We start from the raw sequence: 16680 nt of genomic DNA, 5'->3' as shown, positions 1-16680 counted from the left end.
TATATTAAATATATTTTCATATAATGTAATACGTAATAAATTATATAATTAGAGCAAAATATTCTATAATTTATGCTTAGAATTCTAATTTTCACAACTTAATAAAGAACATATGTATGTATGTATACAATAATATATAATATATTAGACTTGAGAAACTGTGTTTATTTTTTATTTTTTAAGTTGATTTATATTATAAATTATTATCGATGAACAATTTATAAAATTATCAGGACCCAAATAGCAGACTTTTGTACTTCTAGTATAAAATATATTTTAATCAATATTTCGCAATTGATATATAACTGACACAATAACGTTTTTAAATTCTCTTAAATAATGAGTTTCATTTGTAGAATTAACGCAGACGATCCCGTACAATTAATTTTATCTTCGACTTCATAACAGTTATAATTATATACTCGCCCGTAACTGTTCACTTATAAATACATTTATATTATATATAAATATTTTATATTAATATTTTTAAACATACATACATTTTATAACAAAATCTGAGATCTCGCAAGTATTTAGAATAAGTCGAATCAGAGGAGTAAATACATTCACACTAATTTTTACAATAATCATAAAGAATATGATATTGTGCGTGGATCGCTCACTTATAAACGAAATTTTTCTTAGTTATTGTAAATAAAACATTTTTAAGCAAATCTTCATTTTAATTTACACGTATATATATATATATATATATGGATATAATTACGTATGATACTTTTCAACCACCCGTCAGTTCTCTTGGTATTGCATCAAAAATGATAACAATACGTTTAGTCATTTTTTTGTTGTTTTAATTCCGATTTTATAATTAAAAATATATCTGTATGTGGTATTAAAAATACTCTATCAAAGTAGAATACGAGATATTGCAAGGATTAAACTGACAAGTGATCAAATGCATATTTTGACAAATGAAAAATATTATGATCTATATTTCTGCACAAATATATTATTATAGAGAATTTTATATGTACAATACCATAGAAAAAGAAAAATTACGTTTGCATATATGTAACTATATAATATGTATGTATAAGATGTTTTTATTTTATACCAATTTATGTATGCAGTTTTTATTTTTGTTTTACATCAATTTGTATGATGAATATAATTTGTCATAAAATATCATACAGATTTTGAAATACTTATTCATTAATTAAAGAAGAAAAAAATGTATATACATATATACAAAAACATTTAATGTCTTCACTTTATTAAAATATTGGTATACAATAAAAACAGCTTAAATAAAAAATAAGTTCTTTGCACTTATGGTAAATTTCCACCGTGGATTTTTTTTGTTCAAAAGTACACATGATGGGTACGCATCGTACCAAGAGTTTTAGCATGCAAATATTTCCGCACGGGTAATATCGTTAATAAGTCTTTTCTTTATTGGCAGAGGGCGAGTTGAACTCGACCCAACTTTTTTAGTTAGTCCCCGAAGCGGGTGCAAGCTTTCTTCCATTTGCACTGGGTGCACCAGCTCTCCCGGTGCTCCATGCCGTACACTTTACGGCATTTCTTACTGTCACGGGGACGTCGCACAGGACTGATCGGTCCACCGGACATCTTCATGTGCTTTTGTGGAGTGTTCTAAAAACAAAAAACAATCCATAAGAATCACAACGCTCAACACAACCGAAAACATTAAATTGTATATACAAACCTGTGTATTTGAATTGGCCCACGGCGTCTGTATAACGCTGGGGATCGCTATCGGTCCTGTTTGTAACAAGTTGAAGCCATTCTGATTCTGGTTTTGGCTCTGTAATAGTCCCTGTCTGAAGTAAAAAACGACATTTTATTACCTGAATACATTTGGAGGCATTTTAAAAACATTTATACCTGATAGATCATACCTGTAAGAGCCCACTAATTGTCTTTGATAATCTGGATCCTCGTGTGGAGGACGGCACATGTCCCGGTGAGATAATGTAGGTGGTGGAGGTGAATCTGTTTCTGTGTAGTAGAATTCTTCTTCGCGATCGCTGACTGGTGACTTATTAGGCCTTGTACTGTAATACAATAAAAAAAAATGTTTACATTAACTACTTGTTAGAAACATTATTGATTCAATAAGGCTATGAAGTAATTAGAAAATAGAAGTATGAGATATTTGACTGATGATAATTGGTTGAAGACAGTTTGGATGACATGTAAATTGTCACGAGAACATTACATAATGTAGACAGTGATAGATGCGAGTCGTTTATTATACTTTGCAGACATAAAGACTTGGCCCAGACCTTGCTGGCGAAGGTCTCACTTATCGTGTGCATTCAAATACAAAAATACATCATTGAGCAACAAATGCATCATGCGTTTATTATAACAACGACACTTATAATATGAATATATTTATAATTTGCATGTAACCTCTAAACTTTTTGATTGTGATCAATGTGTGGTTAAGGGTATGATCTGATGGCAGTTGGACCGGTTTTAACTTGTCGGCGCCGTTTACAGTTAACTCCATCTTCCAAGAGATCGTCGCTCTCGGTTAACATTCGGAAATCTATGTAAACCGACTGTATGATAGTCGCGTGCGATGATGACTTCCGAGTGCATCACTCTTCAAATGAGACAAAAAGAACTCGTGGGAATTAGATGTATTGCACACTATGGCTATAAACACACATAAAACGACCGAGTTCAATGTAAAATATTGATTTAATGATGCACTATTGCATCATGTGCGGTTTGATATCTGAAACGACTCATTGGGTAAATAGGGCTCGACCCAAATTTGAAATGCAATTTAATACAGTAGCGGCTCGTCCATATGGGATGCAGTGCTGCAGACCCCAGTATAGTACATACACATACTATTTTTTTCGTCAATATGGGCTGCAGACCTCCCAGTATAGTACATATGCATGTTATTTTTGTTTTCATTCGCTTAACGGTGTGGTCAACGCACTACTACAGCCTGATTCATCTGTGCAGCCCCTCCACTGTGAATTCTAAAGAGCCACCACTGCCATAGATATAGTTTCGACGCTTTTATGAATGATATTTGACTTATAATGTCGAAAGTTGCAAGATGAAAAGTAAAGGAGGATAAAATTGAGTAAAGAGAATCAATGTTGTGAAAGAGGCAAAACCTTATTTCACTACTGGTTATATATGGTGAGTACCAATAGAATTAGAGGTTTTCAAAATCAATATTTTAAATCATAGAGGGCATAATCAAAAAAGAAAAATATCAAGTTGATAATCACCTGTCAGAATTTGATGATTATATTATTATAAATTGGCTGTTGATCTACATATCTTTTCGATAAAGCAAACGGTAAAATTGTTTTTCAAATTGTAACAGTTCAGATAACAATCTAGTTTGCCTTATTATTGCAAAAAGAAATCGTTTATTTATCTGAAGGGTATCTACATATTTATCTGCCATCGATAAATCTACAATGATTATCACGATGAGCAACCAAATAAAAATAGCAACTGCTTAAGTATTATATGTAACTTACGCTAAATGGTGTTTTCTGACGTGCTCCACTACTTTTGATCTTGTTTTGGTCATCGTTGAGCATCCTGGCCATGTGCATTTGAATAGATGAATCTGAAAAGAGAGCGAAACTCATTAGCAAAACAGTCTCAGTAGTACATATTATAGGTACATAGTTTCTAATGTGTCAAAAGGACAAGCGCTCCAACGGCATACGAATTAGGCAAGTTTGCCAAGTTTTCGACGATGCAGTTTGAGAGAATAGCACGATAGGACATACACAATCGTATGTCGTAACGAAATTAATTTCAGGGCGAGTCTTCCTGGTGCAGTGGCCCCGCTGGCAACAACTGGGTCAGGTCACGAGGCCTGGATAACTAGGCCAACCAGGGGCCCGCTTGAGCAACAGATAAATAACCAAATCACACACACCCAAACGCGTCTCTTTCTATCGGCAAATGGTCGAATAGAAACGGTTGCGAAACAAAGTCAAAGAACAAAGTACAACAGACCAGACACATCACAACAGTAAGGTCCCTCTGTTGTGTATGTATATGTATATGTACATACATAGAAAACATATTCTCTTTGCTATATTATTATTTTTTTACAATTATATCTAATATATAATTTCGAAAGAGACTTTGTATGTATGTAACTATGTAAGGTTTGGGTGGTAGACAGTGTCGGTTTTAGGGGGGGGGCTTGGTCGGGCGCTAAATAAGTTAGGGCGCCACTCGATGCGTCAAAGGCGCTTTAAAATTTAAAATTAAAGCGCCAAAAGCCATACAAAATAGAGTCATACAAAAAATTTACGCCATACAAAACAAAATCCATACAAAATAAAGGCGATTTTTTTTTCTAAGGGTGTTTAGAAAAAAATGCCCGAAGGCGCCATTGGGTGTAAGGCCAGCACTGGTGGTAGAATCAAGAAAAAACCTGTATATATATTGTTTCCTTTAAATATTTCCTCTTGGAAAATACACATTTTATTTAGCATTTAGCGTCATCTATTAATTTTTATATTTTTTATATGTAGGTAGGTGGTAGCTTTTACTTATAATATATCCGATGAAATTTTTATGGGGTCTATCGCTAGTATCTACAAATATAGTGGGCCGGAGGTAATTGAAGTGTGCAGCCGAATAAAGATATATGTACTGAAGTAAATCATTATTTGGCTGTACGCTTCAATTACATTACAGATGAATATATAATTTCGAGAGAGACTTTGCATGTATGTAACTATGTAAGGATTGGGTGGTAGAATCAAGAAAAACCCTGTATATACATATATATTGTTTGCTATAAATATTTCCCTTGGAAAATACACGAGAATTTAGCGCCATCTATTGAAAATTGATTAATAAATTTTTTTATTGTTTATATGTAGGTAGGTAGGTAGTTTTTACTTATAATACACCCGATGAAATTTTCATGGGTCTATCGCTAGTATCTATGTAATATAATAATGATACTAAAGTAAATCATTATTTGGCTGCACGCTTCTATTAAAGATGAATACTATTGAATAATTATTGAAAAGTAAATATTCAGTGTGTAAATAATTAAAACAAAACTATATAATATAGCATTTCAGAAAGTGATTCAATAGATTTTGCTAAGGAAAGTGACAAGACAAGCTGAGTGAAATTTTCTTAATAAAATTACTTATAATTTATGGTATAGTGATATCCTTATTTTTAATTAAAGTTATCATTTTCAAGTTGTTTAAAAGTTTTTGCACCACATCGAAAGGGTATGGAACGATCAAATGGCAAATGTTGCACGGTGAATGAATCAATAGTCCTTTGTAAAAATTGGTACACATAGTATACATGGGTACATGTGGAGAGCTTCTAAAAAGCCTGAAAAATATTTTTCGGCAACTTTTCAACCCCCCCCCCCCCCCCCCTATGGCATCAGAGTTTTCGAAACTGGGTCACTGTGGTCACATTTCAGCACTTAATTTGAAATACGGTGCCGCAACCGAATGAAACTCACCCCTTCAGCGTGCCCTTGTCTAGATTTACGACATGTGTACATGAAAATATCCGATTACTTGGGTATGTACGTCAATACCCGACGCTCATTAGCAATGTTTAATAGCTCTTCTGTTTAACTCTTGTATAAAATGTACATAGCGTCGAACAAAGAAGCTGGTTTGAACTGCATCCAACTTCATCTACCGGCACGTGTAGTACACCCCCTTCCCTTCTCCTCCCATTTTCATCGCATGCTTTCCCCCCCTCCGCAAACCGCCAGTTTTCCCTCCCCAGTTTTCATCTACGTTTCAAATTTATCCCATACTGCGCTTGCAATTTTCTAGGTAATCCACCGCCAGCTTTCGTCGAAAAGCAGAACAAAGAAGTAGAACAAGGAGAAGGCTTAATTATTAACCACCGGAAGCATCCCTAATATATTATACACAAATTCAGTGGAGTCATCCAATATCTGTAGCGACGTGTCATCAACAAAAATTTCCAAGCATATAAATACATGAAATTATGTAGATTTTCAAATTGCATACGTACTATTATAACAATATCTAAATAACTGAAGAACTAATTTTTACGGATTATGCTGAATGGTTGGGTTATTAGTATAGGGCAGATATTCCTTACAAATAACAATACACGTTCCAACAGCGTTATGACGCCCAAATAACCATCCACTGTCTAGTTATCGGGTTAAATTTAGTCTTTGGGGGTTTATAAAAATGGCCATAGCATAATATTCCTCAATATATTAACATTTAAAATATTTACACTTCGAACAAAGGATTTCCAGAAAATCTAGGAAACAAATCTCGTGGATAACAGCACTGAAACATTTCGTATCCATTATATATCAATCGAATTTGAAATCGATTGCGCGGAAAAAGAGTGCCGTTAACTCTGTATGTATTTTACGGTATTGCCAGTTGAATAAAACAAAAGCCGACGGCCATTTCTAGCGGGCATGTCATGGCAAACGGAAACGGAACGCCATATATGTAGAAAGGAGACCTAGGCGGCGAGGAAAAAATTCAATCGATGCACCTGTTATGCACGTCACGATGCATTTCATTTAGCAAACAGTGCACACGCGGATGGGGGAGAGAGGGACAAAGAGAACGTTCGGGGGCGTCGCATCGCTGCGCATGCGCGTCAGTGTTGCCACCTCCGCGTATTAAATGTCAACATTTGCGTTGCCCTTGACGGTGTCGCATGCGCGATGCATTCTGCATGAGGTTTTCTGCGAACGCACTCAATGCATTATGCAATCCCGTGTTCGAAAATAAACGAGCTCATCTTGAGCCCGCGCGCTCATTACTTGACGTTGCACGGGAAATATCCGAACGACTAATTTGGAACATATTATGCTTTGGACTAATATTCAACACGAACAATTTAATATGGACGCAGTTTTACTTGATATAACTAACTAAATATTAATGATAGTACATATATAATAGAACATTATATGTAGTTTCCAAAGTTTTGTAAGTAGACTTTATACGACAAATTACGAATTTACTATTAAAAAGTTCTATATACATATGTATATGTACCAATTTTACCCTGGCCTGGCAATTCCCCTGATCTTAATCCTATTGAAAATGTCTGGAGCCTCCTAAAAACTATCGTATATATCGTCCAAACCCTACCCTTCAAACATTGAAGGTAATAATAAAAGCAGCATGGGCATGCGACGAAATCAAATTAATGATTCAAAGTTGCATGCGCAGTATGCCACATCGTATATTAGCAGTTATTAAGGATAAAGGCGAAAATACGAAATATTGATATTTTTTCTGTATTTTTTATATATGTAAATAATGTATATATTTAAAAATAAGTGTAAAAAGTTTGTGTTTTAGTATTTTTTTTACCCGTTTGCTTAAAAAACTGATAAAACGCAATTGGTCCTAATTTTTTGAGTAGGGACTGTATATGTAAGCACAATAGCTAAAGATTGGTTTTGATGTACGAAATTTCCATTGCACTTTAGTAAAATTTCAAGATTTAAATATTTTCAAAATCATTATTATAATTTTTTACATGAAATAAAACATTATACGCTTTGATGCTTATTTTTATACATAGTAAAGACAAAAAAGAAAGCTTTTAAATAAAAGTTCAAATTTTGCCTATCTAGCTCTATTAACCCACACACGAAGTATATTTTTAGACAGAAGTTAAGCGCTTATTATCTCACTTTAAATTTCAAATATATATAGGTATATGTATATCTATCTAAAGCTCAAATACTAAAATAGAATAAAAGCAAATTTATGATGCATCTTCTTAAGTACATACAGTGAGCTCTTGCTTATTGAGCTAGAAAATGTTGTGGAAAACTATGATTTTTCCGTGTATTTATCTACATAATTGGTTGTTTTAAGTATTTATATATATCTTTATACTATTAAAAAGAATATAGATAAATAATAAAGTGTATATTTTAGCTCGTTGCCCGGAAAAATCAAAAATTTTGTTGCATAAATATTTTAAATTACAAGAGATTCATGCAAAAAACAATTTTCTAAGTAGCACAATTTCTAGTAAATGATGTAATGCAAAAAAAAGCGACAAGTAGCGTAATAACGTGATCGAAAGTGGCATTTTCCGACAACACTTGCTTTCGTTCGCCAATTTTCACACACCACTTTCACCGAACGAGCCGATGAACTTTTACCGCAAATATGTCACACATTTACATCGCCACTACATTGATAACAATCACAATTTCACTAGTGGAAAAAAGTTGGCTCGCGATAGTGCGTAGTAAAAAGTCATACGTAGTATTCGTAAGTATAATAAAATAAAATACGTACATATGTACATGTGTATGTACTACGTAGAGTATCCGTAAAGCGTATTATTACGCAAGAGCGTACGTTTCGAGGCGGGCCACGCGGCCCGTTACGCATTAGGATGACGTCACAAGTTTTCCCCCCTCTCCCTCCCACGCGTGAACTTCACCCCCGCAAGGTTTTCCGCCTCCGGGAAAACCCCCCACACCTACGCGGGCCGTTTTCATTCACGGAAAACGGAGGCGTATTGATCCGACACCCACACAGCCGCAATTGCATTTTCACCCCCTATTTCAGCAGCTCGGAACCTTTTCTGCCATGGTGGTGACACTCTTCAGGTCATTCAAGTTTCTATATAACATAACAAAATAAGTATTTTCCACCAAATTTGCAAATTCGATTATAATATGAATCCAGGTCGATCGTTACCAATTTATTTGATTTCCTTGTAGAAACGTTTCCAAACAAATTGGCAAACTATCCTCATTTGTCACCATTGTTTAAATATAATTTTAAATGTATATAAATTATATATGTACAAATATGGCCATAAGTGTCACCTTGGGACAAAATCCGTAATGGAACCGATTCGGTGACTATTTCGCACTCATTAAATTCGTCATTAAAATTTCGATCGCGGAATATCCTGCACTCAAAAGTCCACCCACCGAGAGAAACACACGCGAACTATCATACTAGCCAGATATTCCGTATTCGCGATTTTCGTGGCAATGATATAATATAAATTTTTAAAAACCTGAAAATGTTCATTTTCAATTGATCATATGGATCATTGTATGTTCTAAAAGGTTAGTAATCGCCGTAAAGCTTCCGTTGTGTCTAAAGGTTAAATTAAATGAGACGTATCTTGATTTGATTCGCAGCGATTTGTAGATGATGTTTTTCTGTTGAGTGTCTTCTATTTTGGTATTATTTCTTGTAAATATATCATTGTTATATATGACCTGTAGCTCTACTAGGGGTGTGTATATACATATTTATGTAGTTCAGAATAACTGCCTTGTACAGACATCCACGATACGTAAGTCAAAAACGTAATATGTACATATATGTATATTTTTATGTTAGTACGTACATATGTATAGTTATACGAGTGCATTTCCGCAATTGAGCTGAAATCACTTCTCAGAAAACATTTTTGCCTTAGCGGTACCGGTCAATTATTCTCCAAGAACTAGATATAATACAGCGAAAGCTTTCGTTGTAAATTCCACGAAGCGTAACTACTCGCGCATGCAACCGACTATTTTCCTATGTACTCATTCTTCTGCTTACATATTATTTATTGTACGTGTGTTTAAGTGCAGTGCAATTGACAAAGAACGCGTTAAGCTGGTTGATTAGTCACGTGACTCGGTCGATTGCAGTTGTGTGCATTTGTCTGCACGTGTGCAAAACTGCGCGCGAATCAGCACAAGAAAAACCTTGAAACGCTGCACTCGAGAGAAAATGCATGCCGCAGTTTTTACATCACTTTGGCCTGTGACAAAGAGAACAAAGAAATCGATAGCCGACCAAATGCATTTGCAACTCAGTGATTGTACATATGTACATATGTAGATTTTGATCAAATTTGCACTGCGAATGAAATTGTTTGCTTTCAATAGTTTCTCATATCTTCTACACATGTACATAAAATAGTGAAAAAAACCACAGGACCAAAAAAAATCGAAAAAATAATTAAAAAACTAGGCATTTCTGTGTTTTGTATATAAAAATATAAATATCGTAAAATATCGCAGATCGGTCTTTTCGAAGAACAGACAAAATCAGGGAGTTGTAAACAAACTCCAACTGTCACATATGAATGTCAACAATGAAATCTCGGCGTTTAGCCATAAGACGAATATCGAATTATAACATTTTAACATTCATTATATAACCATTAGTGAAGTGTATCATTATCTCTCATATATATGAGAGATAATGATAACCTATAATGCAAATGTTATAAGATAGTGTGAAAAAGATAACGTTATAGGCGTTTTAATAAATAAAATCTGACAAAACGAGAGGGTCAAACATATAAGGTTAGTGACCGCGCTAAACGTCAAGATCTCCAAAATGTTTGCATTTTTAAACGTGTCTATTACGATTATTTTTCACCATCGAACTATCAGAATCAATTTAAATTGTTGACCAAACCGCGCAAAATGGTAAAGTTTCGAAACGACCGGAAGACTGTAGGAATAGATACTGAATCGGTAGCGAAGTGAAACATAGAAAAGTCTAGTAAAAAAAGTAGAATTCAGAAAAGGCAATCATTTGGTGAATGCAGCCGTTTAAATTATTACATCATATACGGTCATAAAAGTTACACAGGCGATGATAATTATTAATTAATTACAATATGCAAACATAATTAGCTAGTGGTTGTGAAAATCGCATATTAAATCGTATATTAAAATTTTCAGAATTAAAAATACAAAACAAATCAATATAGATATGAATTTTAAAGTATAAAAAACTAATTCCGATATTATCGTATCATTTATTGACACCCATTGATAACGTGGCCGATTAATACTAGTGACGTCACCGAGATGAAAGGCGAATTTTCTTTATACAGGCTGTCAAAGTCAATGATGTCTGCTATTAAAATCCACACGGGGTCCATTAGGGCGGCAAAGTCTATATAAAAGTGGCCGTAAAAATAACGACACGTATGAAAATTGGACTTGACCGCAAACGTTCAAGGCGAACGATATGCACAACTACAATATATGTACCCATATTACAGTAGAGTTGCCATTTTATCTCGTGTCCATTGTGTCGTGACATTCAACAAAGTGCATTGTATCATCGTATTATACAATACACTGAGTAATTACTTACACGGTACCTATTCCCAAGACGCGTCATATCGTCAGGACACGTCATTTTCAAAATAGTATCATGCACGTTCGTAATTGGATTACGGGCGAGGTATGCACGTATATATTGATACACGCACGCAAACCACACCTGTTTTCCTGCATACATCTCCAATATATGTATGTACAAAATTATCGTTTGAATTGGCCTTTGTGCTAGGTCACCCTTCGCAAATCCATCTCTAATTTAATGATAGCGAGTGCGGGAAAATACAAAACAAAAAGAACGATAATAATAGTGGTGAATTTTTAATTCGAATTAATTTGAATTTCGTGCAAATTCATTTGTTTCGACTTTCGACGGAAAACGAGCGCGTGATAAAATTCCGTTTGTTTTCTATGCGTCTCGCTCTAGCGCGCTCTACTCGCATATGTCCGTCTCATCCTACGCGTCGTATAGATTTGTTTTCGTCGTGTCTCTTTTCAACTCGCTCACAAGAGTGTACGTTCGTCTCGCTCTACGCACACTATAAACCGGTATTTTCCGAACACACGTGGTTATTGCGGCGACTGTTCTCAAACATTAGCATACACATTTATTATACAAATGTGAATTCAAGGCGGAACAAAAGCGCGCTGTGTTTCTTACTTGAGAATTTATACAACGTACAGATGATTATCGAATGTAGTCACCTGGAAATCGATTTCATGGATGATTTGCGAATTTATGTATAATGAATTTATTGGCCTTAAATGTAATTTGGATTAAGCATAAACGATCACCTCTTGAGTCATCTTCGGTTCGGAGACGATATAGTATTAATAGCTCACGATCTAGCTAACTTACTGAACCGACTAAAACTAGTAGAACTAACAATAAACGTAAGACCAAACTAATGTTCGATGGTTATTGCATGCGTGATAGCATTTCATTAGTTGATAAAAAAAAAGTATATAGTTAGTAATTATATTTAAGGCATGTCCGGTAACAAAGAAAAGGAAATTAAGAGACGTTTGACATTTGAGCGTTTATAAATAAAAAAAATGTCTTCAAAAAAGATCTTCGATCAATGTTACAAAGTCTAATGCACCAAAAAAATATGGAACGCTGTATACTCGGCATAACGAAGAGAGATAGGAAATATAATACGTGGGTGAGTATGATAAGGGTAGTTTATATAGTGGAGAGTTAAGAGAGATTGAAATGGCAATGGGCGGGTCATGTAGTTAGATGAATGGACGAAAGGTAGACAAAAGAATTGCTGGAGTTGTACCTGAGAGAATTTAAAAGGTTGAAAGAAAGGCCACAAGTGAGATGGGTGGATGAAATTAGAAAAGTGTGTGGTGAGATGGATGGGAGTTACACAAAACAGAAAAAAATGAAAACGTTTCAGAGATGCCGTTAATTTTAATGCACATTGAAAGTATAAAATTTTCTGTTATATGAACTTCAGAAAACAACGTATTTAAACTATGGGGATTGGGTTATTTTTTAAATAATAAAAAGAATGGCGTCTTAATCGTTGATAATTAGCAGAAAGGCTGAAATTTATAAAACAAATAATTTTCGAAACGAAAATTAATTAATTTCTGAATAAAATATCTATTTATCAAAATATCAAACGACTTTATTAACTACGGTTTGAGAATTATAAACGCAATTAAACTGCTAGTACAAAAAAACGTGCTTTTTTTTATTATTATTCATATATTTTCACCTTGAGATACCTTCAATAATATCACAAAAAAAATAAACAATTCACCACCGTTCTTCAATCGCATGAACAAAAGATTTGGGAAAATCAAGGGTCGTTCACATTCAGACACTATATTTTCGTAAAGAGAACACAAATAAAATGTAGTTCGATAAATAAATAACAAAAATAAATAAATCAACCAACCGCAGAAGTGCGTAGTATGCATGCATCGAAAGTAGCCAACTCGGAGTCGCGGAGATGAAAGAAAAAAAAATTGAGAACGTATAGAAGATTGTTTTCGCCGCGTCTCTTTCTAGCGCACGCTCAACCGGCATGCGTTGGTCTCTTTCGCGTAACTGGAAACCGGCTGCGAATAGAGCACCGTCCTTGTCGCCGTGCCAGAAACGTATCGATTTGTTTTCGTGCCTTCTCTTTCGCACTCGCGGGCGAATGTATAGCGCCGTCTCACTCCAACACCGGTTGATTTCGAACGAGGCAATTCAAGTGACGCCTCATTTTGCTGTCATTACGTATCACATGGACGATGCCAGCCTCTTTACTATGTACACAATGGTGCGCGCATAAACATTGCAATATACGACATGAATTTCAAACAAATTCAAAAATACATACGTATATTAGGCGCACCAACGGAAAACAGGAGTAAAAATAAAATACAACAAAAAAAAAAAAACAACGTAAGGAATCTAAACATTTCTCAACGAGGGCTCGTCAGTCTTTTGTTGTGAAGGAGCACCAGGTGAATCTTCCAGGTAAAATCACAAACACAGCACAAAAAATAGAACCACCATCGTAAATTTCATAAACTACATACATACAGAGACGCACAAAGGCAAGTCGCATGGAGAATTTTTATCTGATAAATTACCAGTCGAAAAATCGCCTCAAGTTCATTTGAACCATTATAAATGAATCAACGTTGAATAACAACGTTTACACTTTTGCACATACATACATTGATCTGCAAAATTTTAATAATACACCGAAAGAAAACGTAAGAAAGCCATGTTTTGGTCAAGTCAACAAAAGGCATGTTTTGGACAAAGAAACTAAATTTCGGAAGAGTTTACTGATGATTTAATCATAAACATTTTATTCAGTCGATCAATCAATCTATGTACACCGTCATTACAGATCGCTCCAATGCGACGAGTGTACTATACAGATCAAGAAACATACCAAATTATATATTATTACAAATTATTAACATCATTTGAAATTATACGTGACATCTATCCAGAGAAAAACCGGCGAACCTTGAGATATGACATAATAACTCAAGATTTTGCTAGAGAAAGGGGGAGGGAAAGCCAATTTTGCAGGAATTGTTTCAATGAAAATCACAAAAATTGGCAATCTCTGACTGGAAACAACTGAGCTGGTCACAAACAAAGGTCTGGTCAGCAGCAAACAGTGAGACTCGAACTCATAACCACACTGACCATAGCAAGATATGCTAACCCTAGTCCATGCTGCTGGTTTGCATGCGTGCTTTATTGCTCATTCGGCCCAGACCAAGAGCAATTTTCATTTTTTTTTAATATTATATGAAACTACTATGTGGAATCTAGTAAATAGTATCATTGAATTTCTGCTAAGAATGCACCCGCACTCAAACGAACACGTTGTTAGGTTGTGAAGTCAACAAAGGGACAGTGCAAGTCGTAGATACCTGCGATATCTTATATGTAAGGTATACTTATACAGATAGGACATGGGGGAGTGCAGCAGCATTGCACCCTAAAATCAGGGTAGTCGGGTTCAACGAACGGTGGGGGCAGAATCAGCTACAGGTGGTCCGACAACCCCTCAATGGCCCCGAAACCTTCTTTAGGGGCAAAACCACCGAGTTAAACGAAGAAGCAAGGGGGAGATGTCGAGCAGCAGAGTAGCCAGTCAAACAACAAACAAAAAGCCATCGGTCATAATTACGTATAGATTGAAACGTCAAGTAATGAATCGATCACGATCCAATGATATTATTATAATGTAAGTCATGATGTGCGAGCGAGAATTTTAGAAAGTCGGTAATGGATTGTGAGCTTACTACCGTCGATGGTTAGGCTCGCATCACCATGCACATTATTAGGTGTTGAACAGCCATAAAAACATCAACGCCGTGGAAAAAAATAGCTCGATTCGATTGAAAACAACTCGAGAAAGCATCACATATATGTGTATATAACCGGTTGGCTTTGTATAAATCCAGCGGGGAATTCACCGGTGTGCATAATAAGGAAAACTGGTCGAATCGTCGTAAAAGAAAATTGTTCGAAATCGATACTTCGGATGAGATAAACATGACCCAAAAACTCGACAAGCATTCTTTGATAATTTCCTTATGTATACAAATTTAAAGAACTGTTATTAGGAGGTTCACCTTGTGTGACATACTTTCAATCAGGATGCAAGCGGTTACTGAGGTGCTTCTTTGTCACACTTGGACCAATTGAAATTAGAGCTGTTTTAATTTTAAAACAGCTCTAAAGTAAAGTAAAGTTTACGGTTCGTAAAAGCTTTTAGCAAAAATATCACATGTTTGGTGAAAAGGTTTGAAGATAAAAACATGAGTTGACACACTTGAAGCTACATACTTAAATGCATATCAAACTTGTTTGCGCAATGCTCCATCAAACATGTATGTATGTTTCATAGTAAAGGGTAAATTCTTCATTGATGTTGCAAAAACTATTTGATTATTTTTTCTCAATACTATAGCTTTCATGGGTAAAAAAAAATCGCTTAGAGCAAAATTGAAGCAACGATTTTTCTGTTTTTGTTGGACGAATAAGTTATGTAACACATCATTCGTGCAAAACTTATAATAAGTGTCAAGTCGACCAATCTTACATTTATTTCGATTTAAAAAGTTAATTAATGAATTTAAACCTTTGTCCAACCTATAGTGCTTCTGAGTTGTTAAACTAAATAGGGAAGGTGTGATCTTCTGGTGATGGCAAATTTCTTTTTTTTACTTGGGAAAGTCCCCATAGCCGATGGACTAAGGGGTTTTGGACTTATAGTTATAATACAAAAATACAAATATCAAATACGATAAAAACCAAAAACAAACATAAAGAACTTAAGAAAAAACAAAAGATGACCTGGACAAAGGAAGAACTACAAAAACCCATTTATTTTAAGGAAATCATCGAGTTTATTTTTTAAAAGGTTTAAGTTACTAGAAGTTATTAATTCACTGGATAGATTATTCCAAATTGTTTCCACTCAATTTGAAAAGGAAGATTCTCTAACTATTTTGAAGTACCTATACATATGTATGTAAATATATTTTCCTAAATATATTTACATACATATGTATAGGTATTTCTGAGATAAATAAGTCTGAGAGTATGACCTCTCAGATGAGTTTTTATTGATAAACGTAAACGAAACGTTAAACGATGTTAATCAGAGAACAATTATTGTAATTTATGTTATTTATTCAATTAGATCACCTCTCCATTATTCTCGTCTCCAAATTGGAAAGATTTATACTTTTCAATCTCATATCCAGTGGCGTATTTTTGGAATTTTTCGTTGGACCTTTTCTAAACGTTTATTTTAATGAGGGTTCTAAATAGAATAAGCTAGTTTTAAATTCTAGTTTTTAATATTATTTCATTTTTCATTCAAGAGATTCAGTAGTGTATTTTATAACAACTGAGCTTTTCTTCATTCACCGATTCAAGACAATTTCTAGCATAGAAGTAGTATATACATTGTATGTACATTTTATATTGATACATCCGCTCTAACTATGTAAATCCGAACTTCCCAGTCTTTATCAGTACCGGTAAAACCGCAGTACGAAAAATTGCACAAGCAATGTGTCATATTGCGGATGTC

The 16680-nt window shown here is 34.6% G+C and overlaps 1 protein-coding gene across 1 annotated transcript in view; it reads right to left on the bottom strand.

Moving 5' to 3' along the window:
• Nucleotides 1-813: 813 nt before the first annotated feature.
• The window catches only part of Glut4EF (Glucose transporter 4 enhancer factor), a 123524-nt gene continuing 107657 nt past the window's right edge, over nucleotides 814-16680 (bottom strand). Inside the window, exons 5-8 of the mRNA XM_077437580.1 lie at nucleotides 3504-3595; nucleotides 1884-2039; nucleotides 1691-1805; nucleotides 814-1617 (exon numbers count right to left, since the gene is read on the bottom strand). Of these exons, the coding sequence (XP_077293706.1) occupies nucleotides 1456-1617; nucleotides 1691-1805; nucleotides 1884-2039; nucleotides 3504-3595 (525 nt within the window). The 3' untranslated portion in view covers nucleotides 814-1455. The remainder of the gene's footprint in view (nucleotides 1618-1690; nucleotides 1806-1883; nucleotides 2040-3503; nucleotides 3596-16680) is intronic.

The sequence above is a fragment of the Arctopsyche grandis genome, chromosome 9 (genome assembly GCF_051622035.1).
Source record: "Arctopsyche grandis isolate Sample6627 chromosome 9, ASM5162203v2, whole genome shotgun sequence".
In the NCBI taxonomy this organism is placed as follows: Eukaryota; Metazoa; Arthropoda; class Insecta; order Trichoptera; family Hydropsychidae; genus Arctopsyche; species Arctopsyche grandis.
Note: the sequence above shows the minus strand (reverse complement) of the source record. Positions and strands in the feature narration are given on the sequence as shown.